This window comes from Tursiops truncatus, chromosome 10, assembly GCF_011762595.2.
Source record: "Tursiops truncatus isolate mTurTru1 chromosome 10, mTurTru1.mat.Y, whole genome shotgun sequence".
NCBI lineage: Eukaryota > Metazoa > Chordata > Mammalia > Artiodactyla > Delphinidae > Tursiops > Tursiops truncatus.
Window position 1 is genome coordinate 8,011,963 of NC_047043.1, and position 22,850 is coordinate 8,034,812.

General features: G+C 42.2%; 1 protein-coding gene across 1 annotated transcript in view; it reads left to right on the plus strand.

Annotated features, from left to right (window-relative positions):
- Positions 1–22,850, plus strand: part of LOC101323402 (transmembrane protein 14C) — a 177,991-nt gene that overhangs the window by 143,733 nt on the left and 11,408 nt on the right. The window contains exons 31-37 of the mRNA XM_073810327.1: positions 31–100; positions 10,307–10,408; positions 11,448–11,554; positions 12,385–12,476; positions 12,683–12,782; positions 12,888–12,946; positions 20,520–22,134. Of these exons, the coding sequence (XP_073666428.1) occupies positions 31–100; positions 10,307–10,408; positions 11,448–11,554; positions 12,385–12,476; positions 12,683–12,782; positions 12,888–12,946; positions 20,520–20,574 (585 nt within the window). The 3' untranslated portion in view covers positions 20,575–22,134. The remainder of the gene's footprint in view (positions 1–30; positions 101–10,306; positions 10,409–11,447; positions 11,555–12,384; positions 12,477–12,682; positions 12,783–12,887; positions 12,947–20,519; positions 22,135–22,850) is intronic.

Here is a 22,850-nt window from a genome sequence, read left to right on the forward strand (position 1 = left end):
TTGTGGCCTTTTTTTTTTTTTTTTTTTAAGACTGTGACCCAAGAGTCATTGGTGAAAAGTACTGGCTTCAAACATAAACTGCAAAACTTGGAAGACAGAGGTGAGAGAATTCTAAACTTCTTTCTGCAGAATAAAGCAAAATTAATCTGATTTTGGCAGACTGGGCTGTTATTCAAATTGAGGCAGATACAATCACTATACAGAGTGACAGTTGCCAGGCCTTGGAGAGGGCAGTGCCATCTGCTTAACCAGCTCCAAATGTGCCTGAAGGTCAAGGGGAGGAGCAGAGGTTTTCACTCAGGAACAAGAACGTCTGTGTCGAGAAGCATATAGCCTGGGACACAAGTCCCATCAACCGGCATGCCTCCTCTCCCACCCCACAGAAGGCAGTCCCCTACTACTATAGTGTTGTCGCTTTCTCCCTTTAGATCTGTTAGCGTTTGCTTAAAATGTTTAGGTGCTGTGACATTGGGTGCCTATATTTACAGTTGTTACGTTCTCTTGATGGGGTGACCCCTTTATCATTATGTAATGAACTTCTTTGTCTCTTGTTAAATTTTTTGACTTTAAAGTCTGTTTTGAATGATATAAGCATAGCTATTCCTGCTTTCTTTTGATTTCCACTAGCATGGAATATCTTTTTCCATTCTTTCACTATGAGCCTGTGTGCGTCCTTAAAGCTGAGTTGAGTCTCCAGTAGGCAGCATATAGTTGGGTCATAGTTTATCCATATAGCCACTGTGTGCCATTTGATTGGAGAATTTAATCCATTTACGTTTCTTTTCTTTTTTTTAAATGAATTTTTATTGGAGTATGGTTGCTTTATAATGTTGCGTTAGCTTCCACTCTCCATTTACATTTAAAGTAATCATTGATTTGTAAGGACTTACTAATGCCTTTGTATTAATTGTTTTCTGGCTGTTTTGTTGTTTCTTTTAATTTCTTCCTCTCTTGCTGTTTTCTTTTGTGGTTGATGATTTTCTATAGTGGTATGCCTTGATTCCCTTTTCTTTATTTTTTATGTATCTACTATAGATTTCTGCTTTGTGTTTACCATGAGGCTCACATAAAACATTTTCGAGATACAGTTTAAGCTGATAACTTCTATTGCATACAAAACTCTACCGTTTTTCTCTCCCCACCCACATTTTATGTCTTAGATGTTATAATTTATCTCTTTTTATATTGTATATCTATTAGAAATTATAGCTATAATTATTTTAAATATTTTCACCCTTTGACTTTTATTCTAGTGTTCATTAACACACCACTGTATTACAATATTACAGTATTCCAAATTTGAATATATACTTTACCAGTGTGTTTTATATTTTTAAATATATTTTCATGTTACTAATTAGTGTTTTTTCATTTCTTTTGATAAACTGCTTTCCACACTATTTGTAAGGCATATCTAGTGGTGATGACTCCCTAAGCTTTTATTTTTCTGGGAAAGTTTTAATCTTTCCTTCATTTATGAAGGACAACTTTTCTAGGTAAAGTATTGTTGGTTGGCAGTTTTTTCTTTCAGCACTTTACATGTATACATTATCCCACTCTTTTTTTGCCTGTGAGGTTTCTGCAGAGAAATCTGCTAATAGCGTTATGGGTGTCCCCTTGTATGTGAGAAAATTTTTTTCTTTTGCTCCTTTTAAAATTCTCTCTGTGTGTTTGATTTTACACAGTTTCGTTATAATGTGTCTTGCAAAAGATCTTTGTGGGTGAATCTTTGGGGGGTTTGAGAGCTTCATGAACTTGGATGTCCAAATTTCTCCCCAGATTTTGGAAGTTTTCAGCCATTATTATTATTAAAAAAATAACTAATTGATTAATTTTTGGCTGCGATGGGTCTTCACTGCTGCGCGTGGGCTTTCTCTAGCTGTGGCGAGCAGGGGCTACTCTTTGTTGCTGGGCGCGGGCTTCTCATTGCGGTGGCTTCTCTTGTTGCGGAGCATGGGCTCTAGGCACAAGGGCTCACTCAGTAGCTGTGGCTCGTGGGCTCTAGAGCACAGGCTCAGTAGTTGTGGCTCACGGGCTGTACAGCGCAGGCTCAGTAGTTGTGGCTCACGGGCTTAGTTGCTCCACGGCATGTGGGATCTTCCCGGACCAGGGCTCGAACCCATGTCCCCCTGCATTGGCAGGCAGTTTCTTAACCACTGCGCCACGAGGGAAGTCCCTATTTTTTTTAATTTTTAAATTTTATATTGGGGTATAGCCGATTAACAGTGTTGTGATAATTTCAGGTGCACAGCAAAGCCACTCAGCCATACGTATACATGCATCCATTCTCCCCCATCGGCCATTATTTTTTAAAATAGCTTTCTGCCCCCTTTCCCTCTTTTATCCTTCTGGGACTCCAATAACGTGTAGATTGTTTCCTTTTTTTAAAATTGGGATATCATTGACATGTAGCATATTAATTTCAGGTAGCATATTAATTTCAGGTGTATAACAATGATTTGATATTTGTACATATTGTAAAATGATTACAACAATAAGTCGAGTTAACATCTATCCCCACAGGTAGTTACATTTTTTTTTTCTTGAGATGATAACTTTTAAGATCTACTGTCTCAGAAACTTTCAAATACACAATAAAGTATTAACTACAGTCGCCATCCTGTCTGTACATTACAGCCCTAGGACTTATTTTGTAATTGGAAGTTTGTACCTTTTCACCCCCTTCACCCATTTGCACCCCTTCACCCACCTCTGGCAACCACCAATCTGTTCTCTGTACCTATGAGTTTGATTTTGTTTTCCTTTTCGATTCCACATATAAGTGAGGTCATACAGTACTTGTCTTTCTGTCTGACTTATTTCACTTAGCATTTTGCCCTCAAGGTCCATCCATGTTGACACAAATGGCAAGATTTTATTCTTTTTTACGACTGAATATTATCCTGTTGTATATATATACCACATTTTCTTTATCCATCATTGGACACATATTGCTTCCATGTCTTGGCTACTATAAATAATACTGCAGTGAACATGGTGGGTACATATATATTTTCAAGTTAGTGTTTTCATTTTCTTCTGTTAAATACAAAGAAGTGGAATTGCTAGATTATATGGTAGTTTCATTTTTAATTTTTGGAAGAACCTCCATACTGTTTTCCAGAGTAGCTGCACCAATTTACATTCCAACTAACAGTGCACAAGGGTTCTCTTTTCTCCACATTTTCACCAACACTTGTTATCTCTTGTCTTTTTGATAATAGGAATTCTAATAGGTGTGAGTTTATCTCGTTGTGGTTTTGGTTTGCTCCAATCATCGGTGCACCTGTTGACTGTCTGTATGTCTTTGGAAAAATGTCTGTTCAGATTCTCTGCTCTCATTTTAATCGATTATTTGGTTTTTTGGCTATTGAATTATATGAGCTCTTTATATATTTTGGATAGTAACCCCTTGTCAGATGTACGATTTGAAAATATTTTCTTCCCTTTTGTACTTTGATTTTTCATTTTGTTGTTGGTTTTCTTTTCTATACAGAAGCTTTTTAGTTTGATGTAGTCCCACTTGTTTATTTTCATTTTTGTTGCCTTTGCTTTTGGTGTCAAATCCAAAAAATGATCATCAAGAAGGATGTCAAGGAGCTTACAGCCTGTATTTTCTTCTAGGAATTTTACGATTTCAAGTCTTACATATAAGTCTTTAATCGATTTTGAGTTAACTTTTGTGTATGGTGTGAGATCGTGGTCCAGTTTCATTCTTTTACACGTGCCTGTCATGTTTTCCTAACACCATCTATTGAAGAGACTTTTTTTTTTCCATTGTATACTCTTGGCTTCTTTGTTGTCAATTAATTTGATTGTATATGCCTGGGTTTATTTCTTGGCTGTCTATTCTATTCCATTGATTTCCCGGTCTCTTTTTTATGCCAGTACCCTACTGTTTTATTACATCTTTGTAATGTAGTTTGACATCAGGAAACATGATGCCTCCAGCTTTGTTCTTCTCTCTCAATTGCTTTGGCTATTTGAGGTCTTTTGTTGTTCCATAGAAATTTTAGGATTGTTTGTTGTGTTTCTGTGAATTGTTTCTATTAATGGTATAGTTTGTTTGTATTAGTGCTATCACGTAGTTCATATAGGCTTTCTTACTCTCTTTTATTCTTTTTCCTTTGTTCTCCTCTGACTGGATAATTTGGATAAATGATCTGCCTTTGACACAGATTCTTCTTCTTCTGGATCAGGTCTGCTGCTCATATTCTCTATTATTGCATTTTTCATTTCACTTTTGTATTCTTTCGCTCCAGAGTTTCTGTTTGGTTCTTTTTCTATTATTTCTATTTCTCTATTACACTTTCCATTTTTTTTTTTTTTTTTCCTGGTATGTGGGCCTCTCACTGTTGTGGCCTCTCCTGTTGCGGAGCACAGGCTCCGGACACGCAGGCTCAGCGGCCATGGCTCACGGGCCCAGCCGCTCCGTGGCATGTGGTATCTTCCCGGACCGGGGCACGAACCCGTGTCCCCTGCATCGGCAGGCGGACTCTCAACCACCGTGCCACCAGGGAAGCCCCTAAACTTTTCATCTTGTTTGCTTATTGTTTACCTGATTTTATTGAATTGTCTGTGTGTGTTCTTGTAGCCAACTGAGCTTCCTGAAAGCAACTATTTTGCAGTCTTTACTAGGCAAATTGCAGAGCTCCATTTTCTGTGGCGGTCCATGACTATATAATTATTGTGGTTTGGGCGAGGTGTCACGTTTCCTTGAGTTCTCACGTTCCTTGAAGTTTCGCGTTGCTGTCTTCATATTTGAAGAAGCAGTCACCTCCTTTAGTCTTTGCTGACTGCCTTCAGGAGAGAAATACCTTTTGTCTACTAGGGATTCTGAAGCTTTCTCAGACCTTTCCTATGGCTCTGCCTGCTCCACACTTTGCTTTCTCCGGGGTACCTCTGCAGATCTCGCTTTCTCTGGGATCTGCATGGCCAGGCCAGGTGCTCCCAGCCTCCTGCTGCCTTCCCTAGGGCAGTGGTGGACGCTCGAGCATGTGTGCTTAATCCCCATCCTGCTGAATAGGGCTGGCTGTCTACAAACACGCACAGTCATTGGGGTGTGTGTGTGCAAAGTGTGTGTGCATTGGGGGGGTGTGCAAAGTGTGTGTGTGCATTGGGGGGGTGTGCAAAGTGAGCCAAGCACAGGCTGGGGCTGTGTATGGGTGAGGCACATGGATTGGTTGCGCTGTCCATGGTCCAGTTGCGGGGGCATCCGTAGCTGAGGCCTCCCCAGCAGCTCATGAGTAGGCTTCCTAATGGAGTCCCTGAAACAGTAGGATCTGCATCCGTTTGATGCTCCCTGAGAACCCCGGATTCTGTTCTCCCAGCCATTCCCCACCCTGAGCCATGTAGTGTCCCTCAGTATTCTGGATGGGGCAAGCAAGAAACGGTCTTCTTTGGCAGGGTCCCTCACAGCTGGGGAAAACGAGCGCTCCCTCAAACCCTCTCACCTTCCCCAGTGGAGAAGTCATGAGCTAAGAGGGTCTCTCTTGGCCCTGAGCCGTGCTGCCTTTGAGCAAGTGGTGATGTGGCTCAAGCGAAAGTGTCCTTGTTACCCTCTTCCGTGCAGCCAATCTTGCATTTTTTCCTTCCTCAGACAATGTGTTAGATCTTCCCCACTGGACTCTCAGACTTCCACGAAGGCCACTCTGTCAGTGGGTGATTTTCAAAATTGGTGTCCTTTGGGGGAAAACAGTAGAAAACTCCTATTCTGCTATTTTGCTCATAGACTGTTGTTTTAATGTTTACCCTGGAACTTTGGATATGCCGTGCTCCCAGAACTGCAAGCAGACGGGATGATTACCCATGAGTTTGCATTTTGCCCTCATGCGCCTTCTTGGAGAGGCCTCCAGGGTTGGGAAGGAGTCAGGAGGATGGCTTCTTTGTTCCAGTGGTGCTATGATTGCCTAGTTTGGTGCCTGGCACATAGAGGCATTCGGTGAATATTTGCCAAGGAACCAGAATAAGAAACTTAGAAAACGCTGTCATTTAGTGACGAACCTCTGCATAATTCCATATTGAATAATCATTTATACATAGTCACAACTAAGTATTATGAATTGATTTACTGATTTTTAAAATGCATTAATCCAGGCAGAAGTTATTTCAGTACTCCCCGTCAGACTGAGGAATTCAGCGATAAAGATTGTCTTTAATTTTTCATATTCTCGGCATAGTACGCATTGGTAGAAAAAACAAAGGAATTGGCGCTAGGAAAGTGCCTCCACAGGAAGGATATTTTGGTAAAGAAGACTATTCTCGCTCCAGTGAAGGTTGTTGGCCTTTTATCATTTTAAGCCACAGGGTGTCACCTCAGAGTAAGATTTTTTTAAATGCCGTAATTTAGGAGAGCTTGGGTATTAATCCTAGGGTTGGTTCTGTGTAGCGCTAAAAACCGTTTTATCAGAAGTATGAGTAAATAAATGTAATATAGACACCACATTATTCTCTACAGCCTGTGCCCAAAATAAGTTCAGAAGCTCCTCAGATGGCAAAAGTCTTCAATTCTCATGGCAATGAAGACAGCTGTGTTCAAAAGCAAGCGCGCACTCCTTCTACCAGCCACCCACAAACGAGTTAGCATTCATTTGAGATCACTCTAGTTTCAGCCACGGTGTGTTTACTGCTTGTGTTCATTTTTGAAGTGCTGTGTGTACATAGTTTTAACCCCTTTATGAGAATGTCAAAAAGTCCTGGTTATAAGAGGCATGCCGTTACCATGGAAACAAAGCTGAGCCAACTGCATCACTTAGGACCTGCATCCTTTAACGAGTGCACTGATTTCCCTAGGGGAGCCTGTTCTCTCTGGAGAGCCATTCCTTTGTTTCAGGTAAAGTACTTAACATGATTGCCTCTTCAGAAAGGGTTTTCTGTGCCAAATTCTTTCCATGTCCCTGAAGTGGTCCATATGGGTGATCCCTGTTTAGTAGGTTCACAAATTCCAAGCAGCTCATTCAGGGGGCAACCAGCTTATTTACACAGAGTTCCTGGATTCGTCTCTCCATTGAAGGTAAACATTGTCTGTTCCAGCAGATGCCCTGCTTTTCCACGGGTGGTGCATTAGCATGATACATCGAAATTCAAGGCCATGCTTTGAGCTCTTGCTACAAATATGTTGTCAGAAGAGGAAAAAAAAAAAAAAAACCGGAAGGGACAGAACAGGCAGCAAGGAAAGAAATGTAAAGAAACGTAGTAGTTGTTCATCGGTGCTTCACTGAGGCTGGCTGGAATCCTTTCTAAGTGGTTTCTTTGGGCCCTGACTGGGGTATGGACACCATGTGAGATTCAAGCATGAGCTCCATTTATTTTGAGGCTGGAAGAGGACAGTGCTGTGTCTGGATTCTTTCTTTGATTTTTAAAAATCATTTAGCCTTGACACAGTGCAACTCCCTAGAAAATATCCACCCATACTTTCAAACAAACACACCTAATCTAAGAGCAGTGAGAAGAGATAGTGGCACCTCTCAAAGCTGAGAGCTTTTCTTATGCTTTTCATTTTATTTTATTTTATTTTTTATTAGAGGGGCTGATTGTGGGCTCTTTCTTTTCCAAGTGAGAATGTGACCTCTACCGAAGTTTTCAGTTTATGAAAACTCTATTATAGCAAAGCAACTAAGGTGTCCCATGAAGGTCATCATTCATATATGATCATTTTATCTATATATCTGGTATTATTAATTTAGTTCTTTCTGCATTTGGTCATCCTTTTCTCTCAATTAGATATTTATTATCTCTCTTGTTTTACCTCTCATTTTGCTATTTCCTTTTTGTTTCTTTAATAGAAAATAAGTTGACATTTAAACCTAAGTTACTCATTTTTCTTAAAAATGTATCTTCTGTTTTACCACAGGGCATGAACTATTTTAACATTGACTATTCTCTGTTTTGCATAATTTTAATAGCAAATTTCTTTTTCTTTTCCTTCTGTCACTTTGATGTTTATGACTGGTATTTCCTACTATGGTGCTATTTCTAAAAATTAGTATTTTACAGTTCCTCCCAAAAGGTAGTTTTAGCAGATCTTAAAATGCTAAATTTTATTAATTTCAGTTTGTTATTTATGTAGCAGGTATTTGGGTCTCTAAGGTTTTTGATATTCCTGTATCTCTACCCTCACTGCTAGTATAAGATAATTAGAATACATTCTTGTTTTACTAAGATCCTTTTTTAGGATATAAGATATATCTTATTTTGTAGAATCTTGGATTTCTGCAGCATTTACTCACTTATTCATTCTTTCATTCAGTGAATGTCTACTGATGTCTGCTGTGCACCAGCCACTTTCCTACGTGTTAGATATTCTAGTGAACAAAACAGACAGCATACGGGCCCTCACTGGACCTTACCTTCTAGTGGGGGAGACATAATACCCAAGAAAAGTGAAATGTGTAGTATATTATATTGTGATAGAGGCTAAGTAAAAATTAAGCAGGGAAGGGGATTTAAGAGCTAGAGGGTTGGGTTGAAATTTTAGTTTGGATGGCCAGGGGAAACCTTAGTGTAGTTATGGGGAGGTGGGGGGAGGATGCAAGTCAGAAGAGCGGCAGGTGCAAAGGCCCTGAGGTGAGAGTGGCCCAGGGTCTGAGGAGCTGGAAGGAGACCAGGGTAGAGCAGTGGAATGCAGAAGGGGAAACTTGCCTCTTTGCTTTCCTACCATCTGCCCACCATTTTGCCCAGCTCCCTGCACATAGTAACACTCAAATATTCATTGAGCAAATTCATGAAATTAAATTCCAGAACTTTCAGGGGGGAAATCTGTAGTGACTAGCTAGATGTGGGAGGAGAGAGGGAAGAGCAGATGTCTTCCCAGTTAAGTGTGTGTGGCGGGGCTGAGTGTATGGTGGGGAAGAAAGAGCAGCTGGGGTGGGGAGGAATGGAAAAGAGTGTTTTTTTCTTTTTTTTTTTTTTTTTTCTCGGTATGCGGGCCTCTCACTGTTGTGGCCTCTCCCGTTGCGGAGCACAGGCTCCGGACACGCAGGCTCAGCGGCCATGGCTCACGGGCCCAGCCGCTCTGCGGCATGTGGGATCCTCCCGGACCGGGGCATGAACCCGTGTCCCCTGCATCGGCAGGTGGATTCTCAACCACTGCGCCACCAGGGAAGCCCCAAGAGTGGGTTTTGAGCGGAGATGTTGGGTGGGCAGTTGGAAACACAGGTTTGCTGCTCGAGAGAGCTCGGGCAAGAGAGGGATTTGGGGGATGCCAGTTGAAGGGATGGGACTGACGAGCTCCTCCCGGGAGCTGGCCTTGGACAGTCTCGGTGTGGGGATGCAGAGAGGTATGGATGCTTTCTGTAGGCAGAGCCTCAGGCCTTGATGGTGGGAGAGAAGAGGATGGTAAAAAGCAGCAGTCGGGCCTGGTGCTAGTGCACTATTGACAGTGATAAGATGCCACTGATGAGACAGAGGGCCCGGATGGGGTGAGGACATGTTTGGTGTGAACTGAACATCAAAATAAAAGATATTGTACTTTTTATTTCCCTACCCCTATCTTTCCCCTCCCTGCCCCCCTCTCCCCACTGGTAACCAGTTTCTTCTCCATATCTGTGAGCTGTAAAAGGTACAAACTATGAGGTATAAAATAAGCTACAAGGATATATTGTACAACATGGGGAATATAGCCAATATTTTATAATAACTATAAATGGAGTATAACGTTTAAAAATTGTGAATCATTGTATTGTATACCTGTAGCTTATCTCACCTTGTACAGCAGCTATACTTCAATTTGTTTTAAAAAAAGAAAATGTTTAGTAAATGCTGAACTGAAAACAGAATCTGTATTTAAATCTCATCAGCGGAGGCTCTCAGTCACTTGAGCTAGCGAGGACCCAAGATGAGCTCCTTATGAGGCAGCTGTCAGTTCGGTGCCGAAGCTCCTGTGTCACCAGCAGGTGGCGCCCTCTGCGGGGTGATCCGATGAGCTTCCAAGGGCCAGTCGGCCTGGAAACCTTGCCGCCTTGCTGTTTAGCCCAGAGCCCTGGAAGTGGGTTTGATGCCAACCATTACTGCTTTTTGTTTGACGCAGGCTGTATCCTGCTCAGGGGAGTGTTCCTGAACGTTACTGAGCTCGTCAAAGGGAGGCACGTTCCCGTGGGTCCTCTTTCAGTCACCTGTAGACTGAGTGCTTTGATACTTGCGTTGTTCTTAGTCAACATGCCACATGATAAGCAATTTGTAACAAGCAGGGAATGAGTTTCGCTTGCTGCTCATCAAGGCTAGATACTAACTGGCAGAAAGAGAGCGAGATAAATTTAGGACCCAAGAAACGTGTGTGTGGTTATCAGTGAACTGCGCTTGCCTTCAGACAGAGCAGATGATCATTTCGCTAAGGGGAAACAGTCGCGATTGGAAGAAGGTGATGCTCCAGGATGCCTTTCCTCAGTGGCAGAAGAAACAGACTTGGCAGGTAACATTGTGCACCCAGCCAGCCAGTCAAGAAAGAATGTGGCAAATGTGTAAGCCTTGAATGTCCCAACGTGAATTACGAGGCAGTTACAGTTTTAAGATCGTAGTAGCTGCAGGACCCTGAAAACGAAGCACTTTGTCCTTTCAGAGACAAGTGCCTTGCTGCACAAATTGTAGATAAAAGCAAGCACTATCTCCTCCTGGCAATTTGATTTCTGCCTCTTAATTCTTAGTGGCGATATTCAGAGCCTAGGTCTCTGCTTTAGCTGATGATTATTAGCTAAATTTTTGAGTTAAAAATACGCACTCTGTACAAATGAAGGAGACTGATCTGAAAAGGCTGCATATGTGGTGGTGGCCTTCAGGATGAGTGACACTATGATACTTTGAAACAAAAGGCTCCGAGAAGGCAGATTTGGAAGCCCTAAGGTACTAGAGGGCTGTGGCTTACAGCCAGGCAGCCCGGGTTCCAATCCTGGCGCTGTCATTGTGAGCTCGCACCGGTTACCTGATGTCTGTGTTAAAAGTGGGCATTAACAGTGCCTGTCTCACTTGGATTTTGTGAGAATTAAATGAGTTGATACATACAAATCCCTTAGAACAGTGCCAGACCCCTCATGAGCCCTCGTAAAACTCCTTGGCACCCAGAAGCTGTTATGCCAGCATTGCCCCTAGAAATGCCCTACCCGTCACATCCTCCTAAAATCCTCTTACCACACCTCAGCCTGCTTCTTAGACGTACTCTCAGTTGCTCTGATTTAAAGTGCTGGGAAAGTTTGGATGAAATGAGCACTTGCCAGAGAGAGAGTTTTAGTGGGAGCAGCAGGAAGCATCCGCTGAGGACTCTTGCCTCAAGCTGGGCTGGTGGGTCACGGCCAGAGTCAGCCCCGCTGCACTCACAGCCGGGCAGCCAGTGGGGCGGCTGTGGATCGCATCTGTGCTTCCAGATGACTGTCCACACTCTGGGCAGCGGGGGAACCGAGCACACCTATTTTGAGACCTGTGTTAGTTTTATTTCATGTTCTATTCTTCTTGTTCAGAAGGCATTTCTACCTCATCCTTAAAAGTTATTCCAGAGAACTTGAAAGGTTCTGCAATGATCACCACCTTTGAAAACTTCACTAGAGAACTGAAAAGAAAATACGAGGTAACGGTCCACTAAAAATGAAAAGCTAGCTCGCTATGTGTTTAAAGTAACAGGTTCATATTCATTAATACCATTGTTGTCCTTCCTGTGTGAAGGTGTCCCTGAGTCTCTGGGGAGGTAGGTTTGTCTTAGCTGTGGTCACTGACTTTAGTGCCTTTGTGAATTGTGGAAATAAGACGGCTATTCCATGTCCATTTGCTACCACGGGACCAGATGGACCGATATGGAAAGGTTTGGTTTTGTTGATTGCATTCTCAGAAAACTGGACAACCAGGAAGCAGTGATTTGGTCACAGTGATAGACAAGGAAGAGAAGGCAAGGCGGGGGGGCCATGTGGATGAGAGAGGTGTCTGGGAGAAAGAAGGAGGTGACTGTGGGCAGGTGGTCAGCTGAGTGGTGGCCAGTTGAGACACCGCACATACAGGCTGTCACAAAACCTTGCCTGCAAGGTGAACTTTGAAACCACTTCCATCCCCTCCATTTTGTCCTACCCTAACGTGGATTCATTGAACTAACTTGGAAGATCTCCAATCTTATTCTCTGCGGGACCAGTGTAAGCTAATTTCTCATGGAAATTGGTTCATGATATTCACTATGTGTATCAGTAGCTTGAATATAAATTTTACTATTTTTAGCTTATTGTCCTTTATGGGTATCAAACCTGAGGTAATACACGAAGTGTGTGGCATGGTGTCTTATTACAGTTCTTCAGTGATAATGTTTGCTGTGAATGTTATGTGCAGGCAACATCTTTTTAATGCAAAGCCCACACCCAATTTGGGTAGTTATGTTTAAGCCAAACATGCTCATTTTGTTACTGTGTGGTTTAGCTTAGGTACAGAAGGAGCCCACTTTATTCAGAAACTGCAAAGCAAGCACCAGATTGCCTAACAAAACTTTTAAACCAGATACATCTGTGCAGGTAAGTGTTGGGTTCAAAACAAATTTATGGACTTGGGATCCCTCACAAACAACATTTCCAAGGGGAAAGAAGAGAAAGGAGACGTATATTTTTAAGACAAGAACCGTCTAGAGAAAAATAGGAAGTTATCTTTGCAATAAGAGTAAAAAGGTCTTGTGTCACGTCCAAGTGGTCCCAGTGAAATTCGTTGCTTTTGTTTTTTTCAGACTGAATAAACTAGAACAGTTTCACACTTTAGTTCTTCAAGAGCTGAGCAATCTTGAGAAGGATATTGGGGGTCTGCAACGCCTTGAGGAGGATGTTCTGGTAAATTCTTTTTGTTTGGAACATTCTCTTTGACTTAAGAGGGTCTGTTCCCGGGTAGGGTAACTGTCAACCGCTTCAACCAACCAACCTTTTGTTCAATTTTAGGAATTTTGGGGGAAACAGTCTGATGATCTGAAATCATTCTGTGAACTGCAGCTGCTGAGGTATTTCTTTATTTATTTTTTTAACAAGCATTCTTTCTAGAAGTATCTTAGTTGATACTAACCAGCCACTTCCGTGGTTCTCTCTGGGCACAGGGCGTGCCCTGGGATGTCGCTCAGGAAGTATACATTTTGAAAAGCATAAACAGGACCATCCGAATTTCAGTGTTTTTTGATACAAAGTGTTTTCTTTTTAAGTAATATTTTAAAAAATTAAAATAGATTTTAAGAAAAATATAGAGGTTTCTGTGTGAACAGTTGATTTTCATTTAAACTGAATTGTGTTCTTGAAAGAACATATTCTATACACCTTATATGTATGTAAATATTTTAAACATATATATGTATTTTCAAACAACACATGGGTTTATCTTGCTGCATGTTTTCACTGTGATTAGTCAGTTATAATCTGAGGCTGCTGTTTCTATCCGTTTGGACCACTGTTCCTCTTTCTAGAGTGTAGGGAGTCGGGGAATGGAGAGTGGAGCCCTTCACTCCACTGCCTGTGCCCTGGGAGAAATTCTAGTGTTTTCTTCCTGCTTGAATCAAAAGGGATCCCTATATAAAGTTATAATGGGTAAAGCTTTCTCTACCAGTTGAGCATCCGCTTTTATCACAGAAATGTAAGTCACGTGGTTTTAAAAAGGATATTATTCTTTTTTTCCTTTTAAAATATTTATATTTGATAAATTTATATTTATTTATTTATATTCATATATTTATTATATATGACCAGGGATCGAACCCTCGCCCCCTGCATTGGAAGCTCAGAGTCTTAACCACTGGTCCGCCAGGGAAGTCCCCAAAAGGGTATAATTCTGATCACATCATGTATTTCAAACCAGAACAACAAAAACTGTCAAAATTTGAGTTATCCATTCTGCTATTTACTCCAGTTAACATAATGAATAATAATGGCAGCATAGTCTATAGATTTTCAAAGTTCTTTCATACACACATCGTCTTCCATGTACCATTATACATGATGAAAGTGGATATCCATTTAAAATCTCTTCACTGAATGCCCTTGGTTGGTTATGAATGGTTCTCAAACTGGTTGGAATAAGATCTCCTAACACTTTTAAAATTTATTGAGGATCCCCAGAGAGCTTTTGCTTTGTGGGTTATATCTGTGAATATTTTCCACATTAAAAATTGAGACTGAGTTTTTTAATGTATTTATTTAAAAATAACAGTAATAAATCATTACATACTGATGTAAATAACAGACTTTTATGAAAAATAATCAGAGTTTTCAAAACAAGAAATTTGAGAAGAGTAGCATTGTTTTATGTTTTTGCAATCTCTTTAATGTCTGGCTTAATAGAAGACTTTATATATGCTCTGGATGCAATCCGTTGTGACACCACACAACACGTGGCCCCTAGAAAACACCACTGAACATTTGTGAGAGGGGAAGAATGAAGAAAGCAAATAATGTCTTAGTACTAGTAACATTATTACCAAAATAGTTTTGACCTCACAGAACCTTTGGAAGCATAGTCTCCTTAGGGGTTCCAAAGGTTCACACTAGAACTTTGACATCTTTGAGAAACTGAAAGTTCTTGGATCATAGTAGTATAAGGGGGACAGTTACTTGAAATGAAGCTGGGAGCATGACCGACTCTCTGTGACCATGTTTGTTTGTTTGTTTATGGCTGTATTGGGTCTTCGTTGCGGAGCGCAGGCTTCGTATTGTGGTGACTTCTCTTGTTGCGGAGCACGGGCTCTAGGCACACGGGCTCAGCAGTTGTGGCTCACGGGCTCTAGGCACGCAGACTTCAGTAGTTGTGGCTCGTGGGCTCTAGAGCGCAGGCTTGGTAGTTGTGGCACATGGGCTTCGTTGCTCTGCGGCATGTGGGATCTTCGCGGACCAGGGCTCGAACCCGTGTCCCCTGCATTGGCAGGCGGAGTGGAGTCTTAACCACTGGGCCACCAGGGAAGCCCTCTGTGACCATGCTGAGGAGTTTGAACTTTATACTAAGGGTGAAGGAAAATATGGATGGGTTTGAGCAAAGGCATTGGGTGTGATGGTGATATAATCTGATTTATATTTTAAGAAAATCTTTCTAGTTGCTATGTTGGAAATTGATTGGAAGAGGGAAGAGTAAAGGAGGGAAGCTTGACTAGAGGCCTTTGGAGAGGGTGAGAAATGGAGAGATTCCAGATACGTTTGGGAGCTGGAATTAGTAAATTACTGACAGATGGAAGCAGTAGGTAAAGGAAGGAGAGTTAGGGATATGCCTCCTAGGTTGCTGTCTTCTAGCAACCGGATCGTGCTGCCACTTAGAGAAGGAAGACTGGGGAGGGTTGTGTGGTTGGAGCAGAACCTAGAGTTCATTTGTTAACATTTTAACTTTCAGTTGTCCACACACCTCCAAGTTTTGATGAGAACCTGGAAAAATGGACAATTTTCCAGAAAAATACAATTTAATAAAACAGACTTCTAAACAGATGTGAAAACATAGGCAAATATTCATAGAAGAAATAAAGTTGTTAAAGAACTTCCCTACAAACATGTATATGGTCCAGATTGCATCACAGAGGAATTCTACTGGTCCTTTAAAGAGGGATAACTTTAGTGCTGTGGAAAGTATTCTAGCACATAGGAGAATAAAAATTCTCAATTTTTAAAAAATGAGTCTTGCATTGCAATACCAAAACAAGAAAAATTGCAGAGAGACCCATGGAATAATCTCACTTATGATCACGGGTGGTACCATCAGAAGTCAGTCACATTTTAGTTAAAAGAAGGAGGCAAGGAGATATTTTCTTCCAGGAAGAGGCTGAGAATTTGGGGGAATTTGTTGCCAAGAGATTGAGTTGTAGGGGCTAGAGAGGAAGAGCTCAGGAGGGTGGAGAAGGGTAGATTGGGGCAAAGGAGATGTACAACCAGCAGCTGGTGAGAACGGATGACAGTGTGGGTGACAACGGCTGTCTTTTGGCAGTTACGAAGGGAAAGAGGGATTTGAAACCAGACAGGATTGACTCTGAGAGACTTTTAAAGGAGAGAGTTTATAGAATTGCCACTGTGATCCCTAATGCTTCCCAGATCGGCCAGTAGCTCATGGGGCTACCACTCCAAGAGCTTTCTGGCAGTGTTGTCAGGCCCACCGAGTAAATAAATATGGACTGTGTAGAGCAGCTGCCACCTCTTCTGTTTTTGGACACAGTCACTTTAAGGACAGCCACCCTCCCACCCAGCTAGATTCTTCGAATACTATCTTGTTCATTCCTACAGCATTTAATAACGGGGCTTGTTGAGCAGATATCAACTTTGAGATTTTCTTCAAGCTAGAGGTTGGAATTAGATTCCCTAAGTGGACCATATCCAAATACATTTTAATAAGAATGCAATTTCATTTATCTTAAAGAATTTAGTATTTCTCTTTTGAAAACGCGTGTTCCGTTTCATTTTTATTTGAGAGTAAATGAAGTGGGTGGTTTTCTAAAAACTCCTTCAGTGTCCAAAGTTGTGATTTGAGATTTCTGACACAGCAGTCATTCCACTTCTAGGAAATGACCTTAAAGATGAAATCGGACTGTGCAAAGACATGTAGACCAACATGTATTACAAACTACTCTAATAGGGAGATATTGGAAGGTATCTAGATGCCCAGCTAGTGTTTGGTTAAGTAGATTGATACATTCATGTGATATACCATGTTGCCGTCAAAAAGAATGCCTTAGATGATATTGACTTGAAAGGTGTTCAACGTGAGTAAAAAGTAAAAGCTTGTTGCAAAGCAGCTTCTGTAACAAAAGCCCACTTTTTCTTTTAAAGATTGTACCAATTTACACTTTTTTAAAATAAATTTATTTTATTTTTGGCTGCATTGGGTCTTTGTTGCTGCGTGTGGGCTTTCTCTAGTTGTGGTGAGCGGGGGCTACTCTTCGCTGCGGTGCGTGGGCTTCTCATTGTGGTGGCTTTTCTTGTGGAGCACGGGCTCTAGGCGCACAGGCTTCAGTACTTGTGGTGCATGGGCTCAGTAGTTGTGGCTCACGGGCTCTAGAGCGCAGGCTCAGTAGCTGTGGCGCACAGGCTTAGTTGCTCCACGGCACGTGGGATCTTCCCAGACCAGGGCTCGAACCCGTGTCCCTCACATTGGCGGGCAGATTCTTAACCACTGTGCCGCCAGGGAAGCCCCCCATCTGTTTTTAATGTTAGACGAGGGTGCATATGTTCATATGTTCACTCACTCAATGAACTGTTGAGTCTTTTAGGTACCAGGTACTGTCTTAGATCCTGGGGGTAGAACAGTAGGCAAGAGGTCCTCGACCTCATAGGGAGTACATTCTAGTAGGAAGGTAGATGGTAAACAATTAAACAGATAAGCATTCACGATAGTGGTAAAGCTAAGAAGGAAAAAAGTGTGAGGTGAGAGAATCTGATACTATGGAAAGAGGAGAGTCAAGTCAAACCTTCCGAAGGAAGTGAAATTTGAGTTCAAACTTGATGGGTGAGATGGTGGGAGAGCGAGGCAAGGGCAATTGGGAGGAAACGGACAGGACGTCTGAGGCCGTAAGCAGCTTCGTATGTTCTAGGAATTCAGTGAGGGCCAAACAAAAGGAGTGAGGGTATAGCGGTATAAGATGAGGTCAGAAGGCGGGTGTGTGGTGCTGGTGGTCACCTAGGGCCCTGCAGGCCACAGTAAGGACACCGGATTCGATTCTAATTGCAATGAAAGGGATAAAAGTAAAGGACTGTCTGTTCTCAAGGGCGTGTGTGTGTTGGTGTGGGGAGTCAGATCAAGGTGCCGGGGCACATGGAGCTGGAAGGGTTGCTGGTGGGTTTGATGTGGTGGGTGGGGAAACAGCAGGATTAAGGACAACTTCCAGCTCGGGGCTTGAGCAGCGAGGTGGCAATTGGTGTCGTGTGAGGAAATAGTGAAGACTAGGAAAGGTCTGGTTTTATGGGTAGGGGAGTAGGATATGGATAGATATTGAAGACTTGATTTGACACATACATCTGATTTGTGACTTCAACGTCTGGATGGAGTTGTTGGGCGGGCAACTGGATGTTCAGGACTGAAACTCACGGCAGAGGGGCTTGAGCACGAGACTGGATGAGTTGACTTAGGGACCAGTGATAGAGAGCAGTTGTTCCAGGACAGAATTCTCGGGCTGCTCCAGTGTGTTGAAGTTTGATAAGGGAGAGGAAGCCAGCAGAAGAGGGCGAGAGGGCTTCCCCGGTGGCGCAGTGGTTACGAATCCACCTGTCAGTGCAGGGGACACGGGTTTGAGCCCTGGTCCGGGAAGATCCCATGTGCCGCGGAGCAACGAAGCCCGTGCGCCACAGCTACTGAGCCTGCGGGCCACAACTACTGAGCCTGCTCTCTAGAGCCCATGAGCCACAACTACTGAAGCTCGTGTGCCAAGAGCGTGTGCTCCACAACAAGAGAAGCCACCGCAATGAGAAGCCCACGCACCGCAACTAGAGAAAGCCCGTGTGCAGCAACGAAGACCCAACTCAGCCAAAAATAAATAAATTTATAAAAAGGAAAAAAAAAAAAAGAGGGCGAGAAAGAATTTTCCAAGGATGGGGTGGTGTTGCAGAAGATGAGAGCGTGTGAGTACATGCATATGTAATAAGAGGTCTAGATTCTCGAAGATATTCATCAAAATGTCATCTGTGGTTATTTCTGTGTGGTGACATTTTAGGTGACTTTACTTTCTATATAGGCTGTTCTATATTTTTAGAATTTAGTGCAAGATACAAGTTACTTTTGTGTAATAAACTCAAACAGCATAACATTTATAAAGTAAGAGTGAACTTTTTCCCCTCTCCCTAACCCTCCCTCTTCTCTATGATCCAGAGAGAACTATCGCCTTACTGTTTAGTATATGTTCTTCTAGATATTTTCTTTATGTTTATGTAAGGATATATACAAACCTCTTTATAAGTTTAATTATGTATATTTTAAGTGACAAATGATATACTAAATATTATGAGTATTGTTCTTCCTTTGTTCTCTCAGTAACAGAAGTAGGATTCCTTTCCAAGTCAATAGTAAGGATCTGCTCATTTTTTAAATAACTGTAAAGTATTCTAGCTTATGGGCCTACTATAACTTATACATGTGATTTCCTATCGATGAACATTTAGATTATTTTAAATTATTATTTCAAATAAATCTGTAGTGAATACCCTTGTACCTATATCTTGAATGACTTTCATTATCAGGAAGACATTACTATTTTATTTGGGGGAAACAAAAATAACGAATCTTCAAATCAGAATAGTACTAAAAGAGGATCTGGGTAAAGACTAATCCGGGCTAAGAATGTTAGAATTCCCAGCCCTAGCAGGGAATTGGATCAAATGCGAATTAAATGTACGTGTTACAGTTGGTCATATGTAAGAGAAATCAGACTCCGGCGGCTAAACCAAATAGGGATTTAATTTTAGCCCTGTAAGCAGCAGCCCGGAGGGCTGAAACAGCAGCTCTAAGTGGTCGTTAGGGACCCAGGTTCTTTTAGCTTTCTGCTTTGCCATCCTTCGTGTGGCTTTGGGCTTCTTGGTCACAGGATGGCAGCTCTGCTTCTAAGCATGTCTTCCTATACTCCAGGCAGGGAGAAGGGGATGGGGATGGGTGAAGGATTTGGTAAAAGATGTGTGCCACTAGAATCTATTCTCCCCCCCCCCTTTTTTTTTGGCTATGCCACGTGGCACGTGGGATCCTCGTTCCCCAAGAAGGGATCAAAGCCATGCCCCCTGCAGTGGAAGTGTGGAGTCTCAACCACTGCGCCGCCAGGGAAGCCCTCCCCTTATTTTTAAAATTAGGGAAACAGTTTTCACGGAAGCCAAACCAATAGACTTTTGTCTCCATCTTGTTGAGTCATGTAAACCTCCCTAGTTACAAGGGAATCTGGAGTGGCAAGAATCTGAGCATATTACTGTCCTCCCGCAAAGTGGGGTTCTGTTAATAAGGAAGAAGGGGAGAACAGATGTTGGATAGGGAACCGGTAATGTCAGTCATGCCTAAATTAAATTATATGTGCTGAACACAGGAAAAAATGGAGAAATAAATTGCACAGGTGATTCTGTCTGCCATTCTTCTCAACGAGCATGCGCCCTAGTGTTTGCATGAGGATGGGAGACTGTGTTGCCTCAGTTGACATCAGCTCCTACCTACCTCTTGTGTGAGCATCCAACTGGGCTCAATGACAACCTGGTTATTAACAACATGCATTTTTTTTCATACAAGGTGGCCCCGAAAGCCAGCCCAGCCACTGTATCTGGTCCTTCACCCAAGAAATAGCTGTCTTTCCTCCAACACCAGAGGGAAAAATAACCTAGTGCATTAGACTATCAGGAGATGGCATGTGTGTCTTGAAAGCAGCACATGTTTAAGAGAATTCTGAGAGCGATTTTGACCGCGGGCACTTTCCCCCATTGCACTGACTGACCTTAGCTTCCGGTGGCCGTGTAAGATGCAACTTCAGTGAATATCTGAGTTAGGGATGGAGAGGATGGAAAGGAGAGACGTCCATTTTGGTGTGCTGAGTTCTAGAGACCAGGAAGGGGCTAGTTCAGGCTCCACTAACTACTGTTCTCCTGTTCCTTTTCCACCAGTCTGAACCATGGGAAGGAGATAATTCTACCTCAAGCCACAGAAGCGGTGCCTTAATGCTCTGTGCTCATTCACTCCAAACGGAATTCCTGAGACCAGTCAAGTTGGAATAGTCCGTCATATGTTGGTAGTTTGTCCATTTGTTTACAAAGGTTAAGCTTTTGTATTAAAATTTCGTCAGAAAATAGGAAATTCAGGATGTTTAGCAACTTGGAGTGATTTGCTTTTTTTTTTTTAAATGATTTTTTAAAGGAAAATTGATTTTTGAGAAGTGTCTTCAAGTTATTTGGGGGCAGGGAAACCTCAGCATCTGTATATATACTACTTAGTATATCTCTTTAAGGGAGGGTTTACTTTTATTTTCATAGCTCAGATGAAAATGCTGTTGTATTTTGAAATAGTTACTCTTTCATTTGATCTGCAAATGTTCTAGTTTCTGTAGAACTTTAACAAAACTACCAGCTTTAGAAGAGGAGAAATATTCATCTTTCAGTAATTACTAAATGCTCTAATAAAGTCTGGTGCATGAAGTTGTATATACAGTTGAGTGAATTTATTTTAGGAAAATGAAACCTACATAAGTTCAGGCCATCTGCAAAGTAACTTTGCTCATGATTGGATAAGTACAATTAAAGACTGTAGACTGAAAACCAGCTTATACCTTATATAATTAAGTTACATAATATAGCTTATTTATAGTTTAATCAGCCTAAAGCAATCTTTACAACCCCAATTTGTCATCATCTTTCTTGAAATTTTTTAATGAGCTATGTTATAGTATATTGTTTTAAGCTTTATAGAGTATAAAAGTGTTTAATTAACTTCATTTTTAGATGTGATTAACATTTAACTCAGTGGACTTTGAGTAAAGCAGATTACCCTCCATTAAAGTGGGTGGGCCTCGTTCAATCAGTTGAAGGCCTTAAGAGCAAAGACTGAGGTTGCTGGAAGAAGCAGTTTCTGTTTCAAGATTGCAGCATAGAAATTCTGCCTGAGTTCCAGCCTATTGGCCAGCCCTGCAGATTTCACACGTGCCAACTCCCACAATTTTGGGAGCCAATTGCTGGAAAATCTCTCTCCCCCATCTGTAAGTTACTTATACATATATTTTGTAAGTCAGGATATCTACATGTATATCCTATTGGTTCTCTTTCTCTGGAGAATCCTGACTGATACAGGGTGTCTCAAAACCAGTGTAGCTGAGACCTCTCCAAGGAGCCTAAGGAATGAAGTGTGTGTGTGTGTGTGTGTGTGTGTGTGTGTGAGCAAGGTGGGCAGGGGTCGGAGTGGTTAGAATATGTGGACAGTGTCAGTTCGGAATCTTGGTGCTAGAAAACTAGTATGTTAAGTAAAGCAATAAAACTCCAACAGGAAAAAAACCCAGCTTTGCCTTTGGTCAAGGAGAGCTGGAAAAACTTGTTGCCACGTGGGTTAGGATCTGTTGAGCGGAGGCCCCGCTGTACCTGGTCAGGTTCTTATGTTTCTGGTCATTTAACCGTTTGATTCTCCCATTTATGATATGGTCATTATTACTGACCTGATAACAGAGAAACAAATGCCATCTGCGTTCCAGAGCACTGGTCACTACTGGCTGAACTCCTCTTACCGGGAATTCAGGTAAGCTAGGTGCTTGCCTTTTCCATTGGGTCACTGGATTTCTTTCTTTATGTGGCACAGGCATTTTTAATTGTTTATAACGGGACATGGTGGCTGTGTAATGTGTCGGCTAGGCTGACCTGAATTTCCCAGAATCCCTGCTCCTGTACCTTTTTGGTGAGAGTGGACCACAGAGAGAGTCCAGTGGGAAGCTTGCAGGGCAGAGTAGCAGGTTTGCCATTTTGTGTGCACATGCCCTGTGGCCTGTCTGCTGACTCCCCTCAGTGCCCTGAGGCAGATGCTGGGCCTGCAGCTACTCCGCCTTCCCATGATCCTCTGTCAGCTCCTCCTCTGGGCCAGGTGTGTGCATAGCTCTGTGACACATGCCCTGGCTTTTGCAGGTCACCCTCATCCCCAAGGTCAGAGGCAGCTGGGCGGGCAGTCTGTCCTCGGGAGCTCCAGCTCTGGGCTTGCTCTCAGGTCTTCCCCACTCCAAATCTATCCCCTCTTCCTGACTGTCTGCCATGTAGACTTCAAGCTCCAACATCAGACCTGACGACAACAGCCTTACAGAGGCTGCTTAATCACTCGCACAGCTGTGTAAGGTCAAATTCTGTAGGGATATATGTGGGTATCACCTAGTGGTTCTGCTTCTCAGCTTGGACACTAATAAACAGTGCAATCGTTTGTCTTTTTTGGTTATCAAAAGAAGAAAAAACTTCAAATAGATTTCAAAA